Below are 23,181 nucleotides of genomic sequence, written 5' to 3' on the forward strand. Positions count from 1 at the left end.
AACGCAGCACTGGAATAGGAAGCTCTTCTAGTGTCCGTCTGAGTAACTGCCACTAGAGGTGTTACTAGGCAGTAATGTAAACACTGCCTTTTATCTGAAAAGCCTGCACGGACATGCTATAGATATTACTACATTAATGTAGTGGCTCTGGTGACTAGAGTGTTCTTTTAACTGCAATTAGTTGGACGCAGCCTGTTCCACTGCTTATGATCATGGGACAAATATTAAAAAAATATGAAAAAAGTGAATCAGTGCTTTTTTACGAATTAATAAAAAAAAAAAAGGGACACTAAAAAGACATATGCCACTTTGTCTGAATAAAGTGATCTGGGTGCAATGCCCTTGTCTTCCTGACGGCCACTAGAGGCGCTTCCTCTGCTACAGCTGAGGTAACCTCACTTATAGATCAGATGTGGTTTATAGAGCAGCATTTGATTGGTGTGGCTTGGTGTATTTTTGTGCATTAGTGGGAAGCACTGGATTGGCTGAGATCATAAACATTAATAAGCCAAATAGGCAGAGTAGATGTAAGGAGAGCAGTGTGACGTTGCCTGGAAGGGGAGGAATACTTAACTTTCAAACCCACACATTTCCCCACAGTTTTCTACATTCTTTGGTTAATATTTAAGTACTGTGTTAAGCTCCTAGTACTATGCCCCCTGGCACACAGGAGGTTAACTGGAAGCTTGGTATATTTTTAGGTATGTGAATACAAGAGTGGTGTAGCGTATGCAGCTCTGAATAACGCCGCTGTGTTTGTCTGATGAGTTTAGTGCATGCAGCAATGTATAGACATGCATGTACACTGACTTAGTGCGTGCACAGAGGTTATTGGGGATGCAGAAACACGAGAGAGACGACCCAGTAATTGCCTTTAAGATCACAGCCCAAAGCATTACTTTGGATTTTACAAGGCCAGCCAGAAACAAAAGAGCAGTAATTTATGAGCTCAGCGTAAAAGAATAGCATAATTGCATTAAAAATTAATGCTAATGAACACTAAAATGGGGAAGGTGGTTATTATGAAAGTTTGTATTCATCTTCCCTGGTTTGAATGATGGCTAGTGGCTTGATTAATGGCTTAATTTCTATCAATTAGCAGGGAAAAATCTCCTGCGAGACAAGGGTAAATTGAGCATTGAATTACATATCTTTAGTGTGCTAAGAAGGGAAAAAAAAAAGCTGTGTTTCTCCTGATATTAGCCACAGTGACAAATGTGGTGGGGCCTGCCGTGTCTGCCTACGCTCGCTCCTGACAGGTTGGTGTGTAGTTATAGGGTGTTTGGAGATGCCAAGCAGACAGCATTCATCCACTGCTTCCCTTTAAACATCCCGTTCCTCCATCGATAGCATTCTAATTAGTGTCCACACACCGTCTAAATGGAAATGGACAGCTAACAGCAACAGAAAAAAAAGCTGCATTCTGTTCTCTTAATTTACCACAAGTCTAATTGGTTTCATTTACTCAAACACAGACGAGTCTCCATCAGGGCACGTTCCCCCTTCTCTCTAAACACAAGTCTATTTTTGGGGGGGAGGAGGGAGGTGCTGCTGTGCCTGTCTTTTATCTACAGTGATGGTGTTCAGATACTTAGAAAATACAAATATCCATTTATTGTGCTGATTTGTGTCTAGGAATGTAGGAAATAATTACACCACTTTACAAATGATTTTTAGTCACTGTTAATTCACATTAAAAGTAATTGCGAACTGTATTGACTGTGGAGCAACTAGCTTACTAAACAGCACTGAAATACTCACATTGACTGACTGTGTTAAAATTTCACTGAAATTCAAACAATCAAAATATATACTAAAACATAGTAGGAACTACGTTGTCTTAATATATTTCCTACACTTAACAAAACTTAAAATAAGGCAGAGCTACCTTTGTCAAGTTTTGCCATTTTCCCGAGAAAAGGAGACATTTTCCAAAGATAAACGGAAAAAAATAAACGGAATCTGCCTGTGGACGTTCCCACCGTCTCTTTAGATCGTCCATTGACCTTAGTATTGTACTATCGCGTACTATCGCGCATGTGTGAGAATAGAACACTGACTTGGTCTGTGCGCTGAAGCACCAGAAGCTGAGGAAGACCAGCAGGATGTTTGTGGCGGCTGTGAGGGACAGGAACAGATTAGTATGTCTCACTTTCCCTGCACCCCTTGGACACCGGGCATCAAGAAGAGCCTTCATCATCGGGAGTCTTTTAGAATTACACAAAGACCCCAGATAGTGACTGAGCCGCTTTAAAAAAATAAAAATAAAATGTGTTTATACCTTTCAAATGTACTGGATCCAACAGGACTGTTCAAGATATCGGGGACAAAAAACACACAAACTTGGCCTGCCACCTGCAGGAAGGCCCCTTGGCTGCCACTCTAGAAACATAGAAATATAGAATGTGACGGCAGATAAGAACCATTCGGCCCATCTAGTCTGCCCAGTTTTCTAAATACTTTCATTAGTCCCTGGCCTTATCTTATAGTTAGGGATAGCCTTATGCCTATCCCACGCATGCTTAAACTCCTTTACTGTGTTAACCTCTACCACTTCAGCTGGAAGGCTATTCCATGCATCCACTACCCTCTCAGTAAAGTAATACTTCCTGATATTATTTTTAAACCTTTGTCCCTCTAATTTAAGACTATGTCCTCTTGTTGTGGTAGTTTTTCTTCTTTTAAATATAGTCTCCTCCTTTACTGTGTTGATTCCCTTTATGTATTTAAATGTTTCTATCATATCCCCCGTCTCGTCTTTCCTCCAAGCTATACATGTTAAAATCCTTTAACCTTTCCTGGTAAGTTTTATCCTGCAATCCATGAACCAGTTTAGTAGCCCTTCTTTGAACTCTCTCTAAGGTATCAATATCCTTCTGAAGATACTGTCTCCAGGACTGCGTACAATACTCCAAGTGAGGTCTCACCAGTGTTCTGTACAATGGCATGTGCACTTCCCTCTTTCTACTGCTAATACCTCTCCATATACAACCAAGCATTCTGCTAGCATTTCCTGCTGCTCTATTACATTGTCTGCCTACCTTTAAGTCATCAGAAATAATTACCCCTAAATCCCTTTCCTCGGATGTTGAGGTTAGGACTCTATCAAATATTCTGTACTCTGCCCTTGGGTTTTTACATCCAAGATGCTAAAGTAGAAATTGAGCTTAATATTATTATTATTATTCGCATTTATAAACCAACATTGTCCCCATCATTTAACAATTATATAAAAATAAAAAATAAAAAAAAAGGGAGGCCTTTGCTAAACCCTACCAGAGGGGCCTGGCTATATATAGGTGCTTAAAAACTGCTGAAATACATGTTGACACAAACTGGAGATATAGTGCCCGTAGACATTTGCACCATAATCACTACAATGAGCTGCCCATTTAATGTGGTGTTTATATATGTGTTATCATATTGTGCAGATAAAGTAATATGTCATTTGACTATGTTCCATATCCACTGATGATATTATTATTGATTAGTCAATAAAATTGAATCATTGATAGGTGCCTTTATAGTGGAACACAGCGAGTTACTTTTCAAATCCCAGATCCTGATTGGCTGTTGATTTCATGTGAGTTTTTTCTTTTGTTTGTTTCTTAACATGGATTCATAACTTTATTTAAATTACAAGGTGACACTCTAAAGCAGGGGTTCCCAGCCCAGTCTTCAAGTACCCCCGACCTGGCCAGAATTTAGAGATTACCCTGTTGTCTAAAGTTTTTTTGGTTTTTTTGTATTTGTTTTTTTATTAACAACACTTTAGTCACATCTAAAATCTCTAAATCTTGGACTGGGTTGGGAACCACTGCTCTAAAATATTAATTGCTAAATATACCGTACGCTGTTTAAACAATTAAAATCATTTAGGATGGCCTTTTTTTTAATCACAGTCCCACTTTTATTTGATTCTTCACTCTGAACTCTGAAAGGTTATTAAGGGATAATATTCAAGAATTCCTTGAGAAGAATATGGTTATCAGCAAAAATCAGCACGGTTTTATGAAGCACAGGTCATGTCAAACTAACTTGATTGCTTTCTACCAAGAAGTAAGTAGAAGTATAGATCAGGGTGTTGCAGTGGATGTGATCTATTTGGATTTTGCCAAGGCATTTGATACAGTTCCACACAAAAGATTAGTGTTCAAACTCAAGGAAATCGGTCTCGATGAAAATGCTTGTTCTTGGGTAGAACATTGGCTTAAAAACAGAATACAAAGAGTTGTCGTTAATGGTAAATTTTCAAGCTGGACAGAGGTGGCAAGTGGTGTCCCTCAGGGGTCTGTTCTGGGACCCCTTCTATTTAACATTTTTATAAATGATCTTGAAGACAGCATTGAAAGTCATGTTTCAGTGTTTGCAGATGACACAAAACTTTGTAAAATAATACAATGTGAGCAAGATATTACTTTGCTGCAGAAGGATTTAGATAGACTGGGGGACTGGGCACTCAAATGGCAGATGAAATTTAATGTTGAAAAATGCAAAGTTATGCACTTCGGCGTAAAGAATACACAAGCAACGTATACCCTTAATGGAAGCGAATTAGGGATAACAACACACGAAAAGGACTTGGGAATTGTTATAGACAACAAACTATGCAACAATGTGCAATGTCAATCAGCAGTGGCCAAGGCCAGTAAGGTATTGTCATGCATGAAAAAGGGCATTCATTCTCGGGACGAGAATATCATTTTGCCTCTCTATAAATCACTGGTAAGACCACATATTGAATATGCTGTGCAATTTTGGGCACCTGTTCTAAAGAAGGATATCATGGCACTAGAAAAAGTGCAGAGGCGGGCTACAAAATTAATAAAAGGAATGGAACATATCAGCTATGAAGAAAGGTTAACAAATTTAAACCTATTTAGTTTAGAAAAACGTCGCCTGAGAGGGGATATGATAACATTATACAAATATATTCGGGGCCAATACAAACCATTGTGTGGAAATCTATTCACAAACCGGACTTTACATAGGACACGAGGCCATGCGTTTAGACTGGAAGAAAGAAGATTTCGTCTAAGGCAAAGGAAAGGTTTTTTTACTGTAAGAACAATCAGGATGTGGAATTCTCTGCCTGAAGAAGTGGTTTTATCAGAGTCCATACAGATGTTCAAACAGCTACTAGATGCATACTTGCAAAGACAGAATATTCAAGGATATAATCTTTCAATGTAGGGTAATAACTGCTTGATTCAAGGATAAATCTGACTGCCATTCTGGGGTCAAGAAGGAATTTTTTGTCCTAGCTTGTTGCAAAATTGTGCTTCAAACTGGGTTTTTTTCTTTTTTTTTTTTTTTTTTTTTTTTTTTTTTTCTTTTCTTTTGGATCAACAGCAAAAAACAGGTGTGAGGAAGGCTGAACTTGATGGACGCAAGTCTCTTTTCAGCTATCTAACTATGTAACTATGTAACTATGTAACTTGTTAGCTTTAAATATTCTGACTTCTTAAATTGCAAAACGGAATAAAACCATTCACACCTATGCAACGTTTTCATTTTAATTCACAAACCTTACTTCAATTATTGTAGTATAAACCACACATTTTTTCATCCGTTTTTTCCCCTCGGTTGTTCCTTTTGTTGTTTTTGTGGAACATGTTATGTTTGTGACATGGTTAAGTTTGATGAAATTCCACCTATGTTTGCTTCTTTACTAAACAAGGGAATATTGGTTAACTGAACCAGTATGTTAAAACAGAGCCTAAAACAGCCAAGCTATAACATTCCAGCTGTGTAAGGATATTTTTCCAGATCAGCTATTTTGAACTAAATGTAGAAAATCATTTTTAAAGTCACAATATTTCACTACTTAATGAATAATCCCCAGTGTGTCTTTTATTCCTTTGGGAAAATGCGGCTCATTTGCCATGTTGTGAAAGATTAAAAATTTTCTTTCCAGTAAATTATTATACGCAAAAAAGAAACAATTAATATTAATAGTGATTTGATGGAAATAATCCTCTTTTCCACACAAATTAATTCATTAAATATGTTGCATTCCGTGCATTCCACACACCTGCTGTATAATTTTTTTGTAATTCTAAATGGTGCATACATTAATACTCCTGTTGTAGATCTTCCGATTTAATCATAAATTGTAAAACGTGTAAAATTATCAAATTGATATACGGTAATTCGATTTCTAATATATTGTAAAATGTTTGATACGTTACAGTGTAAAGTGTTTTCGCCTGTATCAGCAAGTGTAATTTTGACAGTAACACTTTACATATGCAAGTTGGTTTTAATATCCTATAGTTTGAGGGAAATCTGTAGACACCTTCTTCAAATTTTATTTTATTTTTGTCTTATCTCTATAAGCGCTTTTCTATAGATTTTCTACATTTTTGTAATAACAGTGTAACGTTATTTATAGAAGATTAGGCATGACCTGCAAGCAATCTCGAAGACAAAGCCTTATCTGCTTGCGGTAAAACTTATTAAACACCAGTCTTATTCTTTCTGTAACTTGCCTAAGGCTAGTAAAACTTTCAGATCGTGACTTAGCTTGCTAAGCAGTGCCACCTAGTGGATGGTGTTTATAATTGCATTATGACTAACTGAAATCACATTCATCCATCGAGACACATATTGTACAATATTACGTGTACTTGTATATATTATCCCTATGTCATAATGGTGTTCTGCAAATGGTATCTATCCGTCTGTCTTAACGCTTCTGTTAACAAAACATACATTTAGAAAAATACATAAAAATAAAAAAATGAGTGTGATAAGTATTACATTTAATGTAATCCAAATATCATATATGTTTTTGTTTGTTTTGTCTTCTGGGTTTCTTTGGCCAAATTCATCCTAACTTCAGAGTGCTTCATAGATTTTATTTTTGTCTTCAGAGCTATTTATTTTGGTACCATAAGCCTGCTCTATTTACCAAGATGGGAAATAATACATAAGGGAGGTTTTAAAGAACACTTAATGTAGACTTCAGCCTAAAGGAAAAAGTAGTAATATATTTTTTTTAATTCTTTATTTTTGCATGTGCATATAAGTTACAGACAAGCGTGCAGGGCCACGACAGCAACTGCAGGCATATTCATAGCATTGCAATGAGTGGCATGATGGTACAGCACATTTTTTTTTTTTTTTAACATGAACAGAAAGATTGCCGGCATATTTTTGTGTAAACGTTAGAGTGATGCTGAGTAGTTTTAAGTTTAGATAAAGTACAAGATTGTGTCTGCGAGTTTTAAACAGGCTTGTGTAGCCACTGTAGGAAATACAGGCTAGTGTTACAGATCAAGCATTTGAGTGGCACCAGCTAACAGCACTATATTTCGTAGAGTCAGCATAGTTTCCAGACAGTTAAACAAGCATGATAAGGGTGTCTAAAGCGTGAAACAGTTAGTTAATAGTTTTTTGAAAAAGATAAAACAAGCTAGGAACATTTTTAAGGCTTATGAATATATAGGCAAACTAAATAATGACCGCTAGAGCATACACATGAAATCACTGCGTGGCTGATAGGTACTGCAGATTTACAGTGCTCCCCTCTCACCACATAATCTCACTATAGCACAAAAGCACATATTTGAACTAGCAGAAGCATGTAAGCTTCTGTGGATAGGACTAAAAAGAATATGCAACTCAGCCATGTATCATTGGTAATGATGGGGTTGTCTGTCCTGGGAGTCAGCCTTGGGTGTCAGCATAGTCAGGCGGCCATTCATCCTATACCCCTGCTGGGCTGTGGGCTGCCATGTGGGGAAAGTTCATGCTGGGCTTCCAGCTGCTTGTCCTGCGTCTGATACCATGCAGTTGGTGGTTGCTGATGCGCTCTGTTCCGTCTTGAGGGCCTGGGCTTTGCATGGGGGCCCGTCGCTGCTAAGGTGTTCTGTCTCCTGGGTGTCCTTTGTCCTCGTGGATGCTTTCTCGTGGTTTCCCGGTGGGGTCGTCAGATTAAGCGCCTCCGTGGTTGTGGTCTCGCTTTTCTACGCTTTGGGGAGGTGCGCCCCATGGTCTGCCGCCCTGTGGGAGCCTCCGTAGTTGCAGACTGTCACAGGCCACTGTGTGGGTGAGTACAGGGCTGTGGTGGGGTCTGTTGGTGCATTAAACGTTCAAGTTTCGTCCAGAAATCTTGAAAGTGCTGATCCAGCCGGGTGAGGATGTCATCAGCGTCGGGGCTCGGGGGCCATGTGGCCGTCGCCATTTTGGCTAGGCCTCGGTCGACCTGTCGCGAGTTTGCGGTTTCAGCTCGCTGACCTGCCCGGTTTGGAGTGTCCTTCGATAATGGACCGGGATCACCCCCGCCGGTCCTAGGGGGGGGTAACGGGGCACCCGCATAGAGGGGTGACTTCGCTTGCAGCGCCGGTTCAGCATTTTGGCCGCTGTCTCCGTCCGGCCTGTAGTAGGCCGCTTCTGCCTCGACGGGGCTTGCAGTTGTTCAGAGAGCCGCCGACCACCTCGCCACATCTCAGGTGGGTCAGGCAGCCTAAACCTTGCTTGATGTTGCCCCTGTCTAGGGCAATAGGGCTGTGAAAAGGCCGTTTTTAGCGAGAGTGTGGAGGAGCTCGTCCAAAACACGTCTATCCTCCATTGCGGTCAGGCCCCGCCCCCTCTAGTAATATTTTTTTATTTCATTATATATGGAGAAAAGAAAATGATAATTCTAGTCACTTTCTAACTTTTGTAGGTGCACAACTGTGAGAGGCCATCTTCAACTTCAGGCAGAGCCACTTAATCACCAATAAGGGATTGCATGAGTCAGGAGTTTCTCATTCTGACCGGATCAGAGTTTATGGGATTAGTAGTTTATCTTCCTAAATAGGATGATTGGAACCACTAACCGCCATAACACTGCACTCCTCCAATATAACAAGTGGTTTTCATATACTGCATAACATAAGCATGGCAACATTTTGAATAATTCTGTTTCAAGCTTGAAATGACTATCGCGGTAGTCCAAACTGTCCGTCTTTACCCTGTTTTACCCTTAAAATAATATATTTGTTATATTGGAGGAGTACAGGGCTGCCATTTCTTCATGGAATTCTTGGCAAATGATGTGATGAAAGGGGAGTTCTAGTATTCATCCATTTCATGACTTTTGGCAGGACCAGTTGCTACTACTATCATTTTATACGCTGCCCAGTTAATTATTTTAGTGGAGAGCGAGAATATGTGCAGTGTGTGGATGCTACTCTAGTTGGTTGAAATTGACGTTACAATGGAAGAGCAAAAAGGGTGAGTTCTAGCCTGCTGCTAGGAATGTTCCGGTTACAGATAGTCTCTTGGGGGGTATAAATTAGTGGTAATGAGGGTGACAGAGAATGATACTTGTACTTATCAATGGCCAGAAGTAGATTGTGAAATCCTATAAAAGTACACTCCATTATCATTTGCCCTGTTTATCCCTACTGGAAATAAAATGCAGCTATATCATACAGGGGTGTGGAGTGGAATGCATCAATAAAAAGATAACAAGATTGATCCATAGTTTATGCTGCTAACATTCTATAGCTTTTCATTTCCACAATAAGCAAGCATTTTAACATTTTTGAAGAGGCATAAGCGGATATGAATGACAAGGCACTTGCGCAGACATTGGTATTTTAATGTATTTCTACCCATAAATGTTTTTAATTTGCAGCGAGTGGTCGAAACAATATTGATAAAGCCAAAGATTATCCTCCCTAAATGTTTCAAACGTTGATCGTGCCTAATATTTTACATCTTTTACAAGGCTTCGAATGCTGCAGAAATACCTGGCTTTTCATTTTTACAGTGCAAGCATTGATTTCTTCAGCTTTCCAAGCCTACTTAATCCATTATTTTTGATTTTGCAATGAAATATGTATATATCCTTTCTACTGACATCTGACAAACATCATATGGAAGCCATTTCATCTACCAATAATGCGTTTGTCAACATAAATAAATAAATAAAAAGCAAACACTAATGGATTTCACTTCCTCACAGACTATTCCCGCCATGTTAATGTCATTGACATAATTCTTCAAAAACATTATTTATTTATTTTCTGGCCCTCCGTGCACCAATGCCTCTCAGTCTCTGCTTTCTCCCTTCCCCTTGTAATTTCATTCGGACTGTCTCCACTGATAAATACGGAATACAAACAGGGCTGGTGTTTAATGATGAGTTATGTACTGAAAGAAAAATTACATGTTAGATTCAGGCTTTTCCACACTTTAACAAATTGCTTGATGAAAGTGCTCTTTGTAATCCTTATATCTACACAACCTTTAGGAATCTTTTCCTCTGGTATTTTTTCTTCCATTCTGTCAGTATCTTTAACCTCTCTTTTTCTTTGTATATTGCCACCTCTTACAGAGGGATAGAAATGAGGAGGCACTTTTGGAAATGTAGTGGATGGATAAATGGTTGTAGTACCGCGTCAGGGATAGCTATGTGTGAAGAGCTAGTCATAAGGTTACAGTGGGTGATTGCAAGGTTACCAACATTGATGTTCCAGAGAGGTGAATGGCTGGAAGGAGAAGGAACATGGGAGAATCTCAACCTCAACTAATATGTCTCAATGAAAAGAAGACCGTTTTTAAACTGGCATATGAGCAAAGATCCTTTAGTTTTTCTCACTAAATATATTTAGCATGGTGTCATTACTGTTTTGGGAGATTAGGGCCCCTATCGTTTTTCACCTAGTGACCAATGGACCATTTTTAGGGGACGATGTTTGCCACCGCACCTAACATAACTGGTGTAGATTTTTACATGGTAGTTTTAGAAGTGGGGTAAGAGAGATTGTGTGACCTGATCTTGTGACTGATCTCCATATAATGGGGCATATTCACTTTGATGGTCTCACGTGTATTACACCAGTTAAACCAACGGAAGCCATAGTTCTGCCCATTGGTTTTGTCCCATCTTTTGGAGTGTGGTTTCAGGAGACACCAGTAATGTAATTATGGTGTGAAACCTTTCTTGTAGGCTTATCTGCAGGCAATTAAGCTGGGTTAAAGATGGTAATTAAAAGGAAATGTATCAATTTTTGAAGCAATTTACAATTTTATAAAAGTTGACTTGTCCTTAATATGTTCCAACACAGAATCAGTTTGTAGTAGACCATTACTGATTTGTCAATCTATAATCCATTAACAATTTATCTGCCAGTGGTGAGCAACCACATAATCAGTCAGTAATGATTTGCATTTTGAAATGGATTATCTGGTGAATTAGAAGTCTGTAAAGGGAGGTGACTTACATTTACATATTGATAATCAAACTAATCATTGATTACCCCTGAGATTATCTGCCAGAACTGATATACTAAACCTATGGGGCAACAGCAGAGAATAAGAACTCACTTAGGTGATTTGAACATTGGTTATTTAAAAGGCACCATTTGTGCAAGGTGCGGCTTAACTCAAACTTAGTATTTAACTTAACTTAATATAGTATTCAGAGCATCAGTCATCTTTAATTTCCTTAATCATTTTCTTCGGGGCATCTTAATTTCATTCAGTCATGTGACATAAGGAAAGATTACTGATTAATCACTGGTTTTCTTGATCACTGATTTCTTTTAACAAAGGATACAGATTTTCTCACCCTTATACTAATGTTTATAGTTTTCTGTTCTTTATTTCAGACCAGTCCTTGCTGATAGATCAAGTGAAACGAGTGAAAGAGATTGAAGCAATTGAAAGTGACTCTTTTATTCCGCAAGTTTTTCGATCAAGCCGCGATGCAAAAGCTGTAAGTTTATTATCATTTTTTTTTTTGTTTACTTGAGAATTAAGATAACATTCTCAAAATATTCAACCAGCTGAGATTTAGTGTTGAGGAGTCATTATACAGTAAGGAGGGTTGGTGGTATAGTTAGGATGACTTGAGGTTATGGGGGGGTTCAGACTTACATTCTTTTGGTCTGAATTGTGGCCGATGGATCAGACGAATCAAGGGAATTCGGTTGCAGTTTAATTACCATTTAAATATAACTGTTTCTGATTTTAGTAGCTAACTGAACAACAGCTTAATCAAGGTGCACTTACAGCTAAAATTACCTTCAGTTGAGACACCTGCATTTAATTTGCTATTTAGGAAATGAACCTCTATATTTGCTTCCAATTCAAGTAAAAATTTCTATATTTATGTTTCAAAAATGTATTTATTTAATTAATGGAAATGGCATTTAATGGTTAAATTAGCATATGCATAAATAGAAATATATACAGAAAAACCTGATTTCAGTGTTTGTTCATAATGTTAATGTAAAGTAAATTAGTTTTGACGATCATTTAGTTAGGCACACAGGTCATTTCTAACTAAATTGGGACAGAACAAAAAAAGGCATGTCCAAGCACTCCCTGAAACGGCAATGGTAGAGTTAGACGCCTTCCTGGGATGATGGAAGATGAGTAGACAATAGTGCAGTGTTCTAAAAAAAGTGTAGTAGGTTCATGGGACATGCAAATAGAAAGAGGATTATAGAGGTCTCTGTTGCCACAGGATCCCAACCACTTGCTTGCACTTGCTGAAGCACTGACGAATTTAAACATTTATAATCATTAAGTGCAATGTATAGGAGCTAAGCTATATTCTCAGCAACCTATCATCTCAAGAGTAATTGACAGAGGAGTGGAGGGCAGAACGCAACATGAAACGAGTTTGTCAATTCTCGCAGATTGCTGTGTATGTCTGGAGAGGAGACAGTTTATGAGGAAAGGTTTCGTTGCCCAACATACTTCACCAAGAATCATGCACTGTGACAGCCCTGAAGGTCAAACTGGAATTTATTTAGCACACACGGCTGTATGAGGTCTTTATTCACATTGCTACCCCATGAAAAAGAGCTGCAACCGTTTTAAACTGATTTATGTGGATAATTCATGCTCCGCTTGGTTGTATTTCAAGACATTTAATATGTTTTACATGGCGTGTATTTAAGTACCACAGCTTAATAATGTTGCTGGTTTTCCCGATCCGTGAAAGCTGTTATGTCTACAAATCCCAAGCATTCCATCTACTGAAGAATTTGCATAAAATAATGAGTTTTGGTTAAAATGACAGAGCCTGTGCGAAGGATGCTCCTTAGAGGACCAGTTAGCACCAGGAAAGACATATAAACACAGACAATTCACTTGAAAAAGCAATTGTATGATACACACACACAAACTATATAAAAGTGTAATAAAAAGAATATTTTTTTAAGGTGAGTCAAGAATCAGAAACAATAAATTATGTTAGCCTATTATAATTATCTAATAGACAAATAGTGAATGTATTATTCTCTTATTTATTATATTTATTTTTCTGAATGCTATTTTCAAAGGGCACCAGAAGTTTCCACACCGTATGAGACATAAAGTATAATATAACGTAAAGATAACTACATTCTTGTAAGGAGGTATACAAGGCCATGGTCTAAAAGGATGGAGATTATAGAGTGAGTAAGGGGATATCCATGACGAATTTCACCCTCCGCCATTTTGCATTATGCAGTAACATTAAAGGGACACGATTGTCACCAGAACAACTACAGCTTAATGTAATTGTTCTGATGAGTATAATCATTCCCTGCAGGCATTTTCATGTAAACACTGCATTTTCAGGGAAAAGGCAGTGTTTACATTTCCTCCTAGGACATTGTCCCCACTCCTCAGATGTCCACTTCAGGTGCTTCCTTGTGCAGTACTGCACATTGTGTAGCACTGCTGTTCAGCTGGAGATGCTGAATATTTCTCTATAAGGAGGTGCTGATCGGCCAAGCCGGTGTTTGGCCCCTCCCCGTCTCCTTGCCGATTTCAGACAATCCAATGCTTTCCCTATGGGAACGCATTAGATTTGCTGAAATAATACATTCTAATGATGTTAGCAAGGAGGTGAATCAGGGGCAAGGCCAGTGCTGGCAGACCTGTGTGGCGCTGCAAATAAGGCACGTGTTCTTACCTTTTAAGGGGGTTTAGGTGGGACAAGCCACCTAAATGGTGGGTTTAACACTATAGGGTAAGGGATACATGTTTGTTTTCCTGACCCTACAGTGTCCCTTTAAGTATCTTATAAGACTGAATCCAGTTTTGTGTCTTGTGAAGAATTCTAGACTTTTCAGAATAATTCTAAAGCTCACCCTTAATTTTGTAATAATTTATTGTCTATGTTTGTTTTGTTCACAAAACAGTGCTTGGCCGGTCTTTGCTAGAATTCTTTGTTAAAAAGGACCCGCCCGAATGTAGCAACGAACCCAAATTGCTCTGTGACCCTATTGGCTGCGATGAGCAGCTCTTGTCCTTTCTTTGACCTTAGTCCTTTCTTCAATGTGTATGGTAGTGGAATCCAACCCTAATTAAACAATATAATAAGTGCTTTAAGTTGCATAAACTCGGTGAACGCAGGGCACAGGTGGCACATACATCTTACGGTCTCTTTGTCGACCATGGGAATGGGTAAATCAAACATTCACTCACTGCTCTGGGTCAGTAATTACTAACTTTACACACTCACTCATTCTCCCTGCTCATAGCCTCAGAACGTGTCATCATGCTATAGATAGCTTGTTCTTGGTCTTATTAGAAACATGTTTTTATCCTCTCCTCATTGTGCTGGCAGACAGCTAGTAAATGTAGACATTACTATATATATATGTGACTGTGTGTATGTATATGTAGAAGGTTAATACATTGCTAAACACAAATACACACACCAGTAAAGCCATGAGACTTGCTTTTCCCACATAAATCTCACTTTAAAAGTGCTCTCACTACTGCAAGGAATTCTAGATAGGCGTATGCAAATTAGCTCAACAAAAAACAAAATTTGTGTCTCATATTTCCACTTTATATATGGATTCCTTGGAGTATGTGCCTGCTGTATACAACAGCTTTGAAACACAACTCAGGAAGAGGAGCAATGCCAGTGAACCACTCATGGACAGCTGTTTAATTGTTAATGCAACTAATCCAATTGTACAGCGCTACGGAATGTGATGGCGCTATGTAAATAATAATAAAATAATAATAATCAGCAAAAATGTTGTTCTTTGTTGAGCTCATTTGCATACGCCTACCCAGAATTCCTTGCAGTAGTGAGAGCACAGTTAAAAGCAAGTCTTATTAGCAATGCATTAACTATCCACTTACTTTAGGTGGAAGGGGTTTTCATCCCCACCACAACTCTGTTGGTATGTTAAAAATATTTTCTTCAGCCATTTCTCAAGATTTTATTTTGGAATCAGTCATGCAAAATACTTTATCTCTGAGCAGCATTAATGAAGGCAGGTCATGGTGAAAGGGGCTCTCTGTTTCAAAATCTTTGTACCCACAATTTGAGTGAAACTCTCAGCAAGCTCAGGATGGCAGAAACTAAAGCGTGCAAGGTGAACTCCATCTTTGCCATGAGCCTATTTGTATTTGAAGTGTTTTGAATACTATTTTTCACACCCTGGGAAGGCATACCCACAGACATGGCTGCTTTATGTGGGATGATTAATTTGGGTTGGAATGAATCTTCACCCCTGTATACCTCACATAAATTTATTTAGACGGCTTCACCACCAAGTCTGACGTTTTATTGGACATATAATCTATAATAGGCAGACCCTGCTATAGATTAGTGTCTGTATCATGACATACATTGTGATCCGTTTTGAGGTCCCACTTGCAAAAAGTAATTCAGGTTTTAAAAGAATGTATTCACTATTAATTACTAAGGAATCCATACAGATATGCTAAATACATTTTTTTTTTTATATAATACTTGGGCTCTCGTTAACCCTTGCAAGCTAAAGGGCTACGTCGCAGGACACAATGTGTAATGTACCTTGTCTATATGTCATGTTTAATATTGCTGCTCTGATTTTCCCTTGTTATTGGGATAAATATCTAACACTAGCAGTGTAACTGTAGCTTGTATGTGTTGGTATTCCAAATAAAAAGGGCATACATGTGTGGGCTTCTCTGAATGTCATACTCTGACTTAAAAACAGAATTTTATTTTATACAATCTTGTCCCCTTATATTATCTGTAAATATAGATTTCTTATACCCGATAATCTAATTATTTTACTTAGAATTTGCATTGAAATGTGCATTTGTATACTGTACGCAGCGCCTGGGACCTCCTGGCATCATAACCTCATTATGAAGAAGTTATGATGTTCCTTTAAAAACGAACACTATAGTGTTACGAATACAAATGTATATTTCTAACGCCGTAGTGTCCTGTAGCAGTTTAGTTTATCAGCCCTCCCTCCAAGTGCATGAAAAGGTAGTTAAGGGGACACTATAGTCACCAGAACAACTACAGCTTAATGTAGTTGTTCTGAGGAGTATGGTCAGTCCCTGAAGCCTTTTGCTGTAAACGCTGCAGGCTGTTTGCTGTAAACACTGAATTTTCAGAGAAAAGGTAGTGTTTACATTGTTGCCTAGTAACTAGTTACTTAGACGGCCACTAAGGTGCTTTCTGAACATTCCTCGTAGAGATGCATTGATTCAGTGCTTCTTTATGAGGAGAAGCTGATTGGCCAGTGTTGCATTTTGCTCTGCCCCCAGCCCTGCCTCCTTGGCTGAAATTATCAGAATTGGTGATTTCAGCCAATCCAATGCTTTGCCATAGGAGATCGTAAATTCTGGTGATGTCATGGGTGGGCCAAGGTAAGATCTTATTTAACCCCTTAAGGACGCAGCTTCAAAAACTGGACTTACCCTTAAGGACACAAGCATTTTTTGCATTTTTTGCTGTTTGTGTTCAACCTCTGTTTGCATTTTTCTTATTTATTACACCAACACATGTTATATATCGTTTTTTAAAGGACAAAAAGGGCTTTAATCTGATGTGACATATACATATATAAATTCTTATTTATTATTTAAAAAAATCCAAAAAAATGAAAAAACAATAAAAATAAATTGTTTTTTTTCACAGTTTAGGCAATAATAACGTGTGTATAATAAGTGCAGCTTAAGGAAAGTAATTTTAAAAATATTCAATTAGTTGTTCTGATTTTCAGAGTACATAATATGTCTAGGATTTCAGCTTATTTTGAAAGTTACAGGTCACAAAATACAAGGAGTAAAAACTTTTTTTAATGTGGAGCAATTTTAGAATTTGGCATGTTTGTCTTGTAAGCTTAATAGCCATCACAGAAAGCAAAATTGCTGCACAAAAGTATATATTTATATAAAGCACACATCACAGGCTAATTACCAAAGGGTATTCTGACACTTTTTACGTAGCCATTTCGCTGCCAATCTCTGCTAAATCGTGTAGTAAAATTGTGTTTTTTTTCAGATTTCTAACATACACACATAAAACAAGGATTTTTAATGTGTATTTCATAAAGTTGATATATACTACTGCTGTAGAAAACCCCATATTGTTTTCAGCCATATCAACAGAGTAAAATGATACCCCCAATCTATGTCCTTGCCACTATCCTGTGAAGTTATAGTGCCATAAAAGAGACCTGACCATTTCAGTTTTCACAGTGATAATTTTGATAGATGAATTTGATGGAGCAAGTCTCATTTTGGGGCATTGTAGCAGTTTAACTGTTGAATTTATCCCTCAATGACCTACCATTGGTGAAAGTAGACACTACAGTGTATCTCATATGGTATATATTGTGCCTTAGCGTGATGCCATTTTTTCACCAGTTTATGTCAAACTTTGTGGTAAAATATTTTTTTTGCATTTTTTACATACACAATACATTTTTTGGGGTCATTTTTCAAGTCTGGTATGTGCCACTGTGATCAAAACCCCATAATTATGCTCAGCAAACTCTTCTGAATAAAACAATACCCCCAATGTATGTCTTTGACACTATCCTGTGAAGCTACAGTGCCTTAAACGAGTCCTGACCATTACAGTTTTTACAATTAGAATTTTGATAAATGGATTTGGTGTGTCTATATCACATTTTATGGCATTGTAGCAGTTTGACAGTTAAAATTACTCCATAAATGCATACCATTTGTGAAAGTAGACACCACGGGCTATGTCATGTGGTATATTTTGAGCTTTATTATACAGTTATGTTAGCACCAATTACTTTCAAATGTTATCATATTGTTTTATTTTTGCATTTTTATACACACATGTTGTATTTTAGTAGTTAATTTTGGAAACTTGATATATGTTACTGTAAATTAAATCACGAAATTATTCTCAGCTATATTTCCTGAGTACAAAATTACCCCCTTTGTACACCTTAGCCAGGTTTTTGTGAAAAAATACAGGGCTAAAATCATACCCGGCCCATTACAGGTTTTTTTAAATGACAAATTGACGAATGGTCATTGTTTCATTTTGGGGCATTTTAGTCGCTCATATATTTAAATAACGCCACCAATGCATACCATTTACAAAAGTGGACAACATGGGGACCCTCATATAAAATATTATAAGCTTTATTGAAGTGACATTTTGTTACCATTTTGTTTCAACGTTTGTGGTATTCATTTTTATTTTAACATTTTTGCATACACATAGTATTTCTGATGATTATTTTTTAAATATCCTGTTTCCCACTGTCATAAAATTATCTTAGCTGTACTCAGCAACATCTTCTCAGTACAAATATACCCCATATGCATATCTTTGGAAAGTAGCGATCTTAATATTAATCTAAATCTCTAATCCCAAACCAAGCCCTAATTCTAAACAAAATCCTAATCCTAAATCTAACCCTCAATCTAATAATAAACCATTACCACAATCCTAACCCATAATGTAATCCCATGTGTAACCCTAATTATAACCTTAATCCAAATCTCAATCCTACCTTTAGCAATAGTGTTAAAATGATTCCCCCTGCTGGTGTCAGCCGAGGAATTCCCTTGCTATATTCAGCAAGGGATGCCCGTGCTGACCCTAATCCTAATCTGAACCATAATCTGAATCCTAATCTGAAACATAATCCCAATACTACAATTAATTATAAACCTAATCTCAAACATAAACTTAATAATAAACCCAGTAATAAACCTGATAATAAATCTAGTACTTATGCTAAACCGAATAATAATCCTTAATTGTAATCCTTAATTTAATCTTAATCCCAAAGGTTTCCCTCTACTAATATCAGTGCTGATATTAGTAAAGGGATTTTAAACTAAAACACAGTGGTATGTTGCTGCCATCTACTGGCTATTTTCAGTATTGCAGTCTCCCATCTCTTACATTGAAGACATTATTCCCAATGCAATGCGATCTGTGCTGGGCAACTAAAAATGCCCAGCACTGATCAGAATGGCATTTGGGCATAGAGGGTGATCCTCCAGGGTTTGTTCAGACCCTGGGAGTCTCCCAAGCACCAGATCACTTGAGAGAATGACTGTAGCTGAGCTTGATCGCTCAGCTGCAGTGTTCTTTGTGGATTTAAATGGCTACATGCAGTGCTAACTTTCAGAACTGCATGCAGCTCATCAAAAAGTCTGGGGCCACTAAAAATGGCCCCAACTGACAGAGGGGACCCCCAGGTTTCTAATGATACCTGGGTTTCCTAGTGTGAGCAGGGATTTAACCCTGCTCACACTACATTGCTGTCTATGGGGATTTAAATCCCCATTAAAAGAGCTGCTTGCCGACCTCACTTTGAGCTCTGCATGCAGCTCATTAAAAAACCTGGGGCCACTAAAAATGGCCCCAGCTGACAGAGGGGACACCCAGGTTTCTAATGATACCTGGGTTTCCTAGTGTGAGCAGGGATTTAACCCTGCTCACACTGCATTGTGCTCTATGGGGATTTAAATCCCCATTTAAACAGCTGCATGCCGATCTCACTTTGAGCTCTGCATGCAGCTCATCAAAAAACCTGGGGCCACTAAAAATGGCCCCAACTGACAGAGGGGACCCCCAGGTTTCTAATGATACCTGGGTTTCCTAGTGTGAGCAGGGATTTAACCCTGCTCACACTACATTGCTGTCTATGGGGATTTAAATCCCCATTAAAAGAGCTGCTTGCCGACCTCACTTTGAGCTCTGCATGCAGCTCATCAAAAAGGCTGGGGTCACTAAAAATGTCCCCAGCTGATAGAGGGGAGCCCCAGATTTCCATTGATACCTGGAACTCCCTTGTGTTAGCAGGGATTTAACCCTGATCACACCAAATTGTAATAGTGGGGATTTAAATCCCCATTTAAATGCTTGTTTGCAGCGCTCACTTTGCAAACAGAGCATCAGTCAGTCTGGGGACACTAATTCTGGCCCCAGGTGAGAGAGGGGAGCCCCAGGAATCAAATGATACCTGGGGCTCATAGTTACCAGCAAGGTAATAGACCCTGCTGGAAAAATACTGCATGACGGAAATGTTCCATCATGCGTCCTTAAGGGTAGGACCAGCATGACGGAAAATTTCCGTCATGCGTCCTTAAGGGGTTAAAGGGGCAAGATGGGGACCTAATTTGTGTTTTTAACACTGTAGGGTCAGGAATACATGTTTGTATTTCTAACCCTGTAGTGTTCACTTAACTTATGTTTTCTCTAATGCTGCACAGCTCTCTCCACGGCTGGTCCTATGCTTTCTTATAGGAAGCAGAGTGCGCATGCCCTGCAAAATACCGTACTGCACCAATCAGATGTTCTCTATGGGACCATCTGATTGAAATAGTAGAGTTTTACTTGGTACCCCATAGTAGTTTTCAGAATAACAGACACTAGAGGCATTTGAACCATCCAGCTGCTGGGTTAAAACTACAGAGCGTGGTCTGAGTGCCTATAGTGTCCCTTTAAGCTAAAGTTGTTTACGTGCTTAGAGTATCCTTTTAAGACCAGTTTTTTCACTTCAGACCCCTCTGTCATGTCCTAACTCAATCTTTTGCCCACTTCAGTTTAAACTGTCCTCATCAGACCATTCCCGATCACACTGCCACTTTCATTCTGCATCAGATAGCTCTACAGACGTTGGCTAGCACGTGCTTTGAGTCACACTGTATTCCTGCAAATTACATTTGTGTGTTTTTGTTTTTGTTTTGCTCAGCCAGCAGACACTAGTGAGACAAAGCATGAATCTGCAATACTAGGAACTGGGACCATTGACCTGTTTGAAGAAGAAAAAGATACGGAGGTCGGATCTGTCCCAACTGCCATCAAATACCTGGATGATAACGCTATTGCTCATCCAAATGTAAGTGTTTCATCCTGTTTTGGAAAGTAACAACATTGCCTGTTCATGGTTGCTTTTTTATGTTTTATGATTTGGCCCTAATTTCACACGTTTTTTGTTGTTGTTGTTTTTTTTTGTTTTTTTTTTTAAACACTTCTTTATGAACTATGTTGTATTGCTGTGAAGCACTGTGAACAAGTTCTGATGAAGCCTGAGCCTTTATCAAGACATTGTATAAAGGTTTAGAGAGGAGCTGAAACATTGTGTCCACTTCCTTGTTTCAAATAAGACTGCCTTTTAGAAGAAACCTCAGGTGTGCCTGGATATTTCTTTTTTTCCCATTTGATATCTTCAGGGATTGGCCCTCCTTTTCTGGAGCTCAATCTCCACTGGACCACCGGAGATCCAGTTTGCCTTCCACTGAACCACCAGGGATACTGCTTACCATTCACTGGACCACCAAAATCCTGCCACATCCAAATTCCCCTACACACACAGCATTCAGCCATCACACTCATACACACTAAGCCTCCTCCACACACAACACTTAGCCACTACACACACTCTAACACGCAAAATTCATTCAACACACACATATTTGGTTGTTAGGTGGTAGAGTCCCCTAAACTGTTTTGAAATAACCTTGTCCCCTGGACACATCCCTTGCTTGTCACTAAACTAAAACTGTCTTTGTCTGGCCAATTAAAGTGTCAGAAAGTATAGTTCAAAGCTGTAGTACAGCTGAATGTATGGACTTTTCAGGTGATCTTAAATGGACAATATAGGCACCCAGACCACCTAAGCTAAAAGAAACGCCAAAGGACTTCGGCGCTAGGATCAGGTAAGTAAATAAATAATTTTTTTAAACCCTCCCGGTGGGAGAAGGGTGGCAGAGGGAGCTATAGTGTTAGGAATACAGCCTACTTAAATGTACTGAAGTTTTCCTGTAAGGGTATACATAACCTTCTAAGGGCATACTCACAGAACATCCTACAAGCTGATTGCTGAAACAGGTAATGAATTGTGAATTTTGTAAATCTCTGGAGGGAAAACTTTTTCTGAAAATTGCATCTTGGTGGAAACTCTTAGGGTTATAAACTAAAATCAGAATTCAAAGTGAATTTCAAATTTCAGACAAAAGTAGCAGAACTAGACCTATAGCTGAGTTAGAGAATTTTTCCTGTTTGATTGTTTTAACCTTAAATTTGAAATTCCCTTTTATTTAATTTAGAATTCTCACTTTAGTTAATAACCTTGTCTGAGTTAGCCAGGAACGGTGTCTTAATATAGTCTATTTTAGTCATGTTTATGGGAGTCCATGGAAGGTGGATATTGTTGCAGGTGTAGGCTTTATGTCTTTGCTGAGCTTTTAAATCTGCATTCTAACTTTGTCTTGGCAGCTATATATTGATAAGACAGAAGCAGAGGAGAAATGGTATAAAAGATTAATCTCACTCCGGCAAGAAAGACTGATGGGGAGTCCTGTTGCCTGATAACGTGTACATGATTCAACAGCCAAGGTGTTGAATGTCATTTTCTTTTACGATACTACTCATGCATTAAATGTTTTTATTAAAATGTTGAAGAAATCTGAATTATGCCTCCTTCATTCATTTTCATCCAATGGTATTATTGTAACAGTGTACAGTTCCACCATGGGCCAGATGGTGACAAAGTACCCCTCTGATCTTATAATGTACCGCCACCAACGACGAAAACATATAATCTGTGATGTAATAAAATGTGATGCTACCTATGCCATTTCAGCTATGGTTTTTATCTGGTGTAATTGATGTTTTTATTGTACTTTTTGTTTATAACTTACTTTTGTTGATTGTAAGATTCCAAAAGGTTTCACGAAAAGAATGATGGTGTTGATTGTCATTTTTGATACTACTCATGCATTAAATGTTCTTATTAAATCGAAGAATTCTGAATTATGACTCTTTCATTCATTTTCATACAATGGTATTATTGTAGCAGTGTATCAATGTACAGGGCCATAGCAGGTCCGGTAGTGCCTGAAATGCTCAGGGAGACAAAGTACCCCTCTGATCTTGAAATGCATTGCCATCATCGGTAAAAACAAAGTCTCTGACAGCTTCAGTACTCAGTGTCACAC

At 38.4% G+C, this 23,181-nt stretch overlaps 1 protein-coding gene across 1 annotated transcript in view; it reads left to right on the top strand.

Annotated features, from left to right (window-relative positions):
- The window catches only part of RSRC1 (arginine and serine rich coiled-coil 1), a 305,983-nt gene extending 283,329 nt beyond the window's left edge, over positions 1-22,654 (top strand). Inside the window, exons 8-10 of the mRNA XM_063442593.1 lie at positions 11,607-11,713; positions 20,934-21,080; positions 22,460-22,654. Of these exons, the coding sequence (XP_063298663.1) occupies positions 11,607-11,713; positions 20,934-21,080; positions 22,460-22,552 (347 nt within the window). The 3' untranslated portion in view covers positions 22,553-22,654. The remainder of the gene's footprint in view (positions 1-11,606; positions 11,714-20,933; positions 21,081-22,459) is intronic.
- The last annotated feature ends 527 nt before the right edge of the window (positions 22,655-23,181 follow it).

Source organism: Pelobates fuscus, chromosome 2 (genome assembly GCF_036172605.1).
Source record: "Pelobates fuscus isolate aPelFus1 chromosome 2, aPelFus1.pri, whole genome shotgun sequence".
Taxonomy (NCBI): Eukaryota; Metazoa; Chordata; class Amphibia; order Anura; family Pelobatidae; genus Pelobates; species Pelobates fuscus.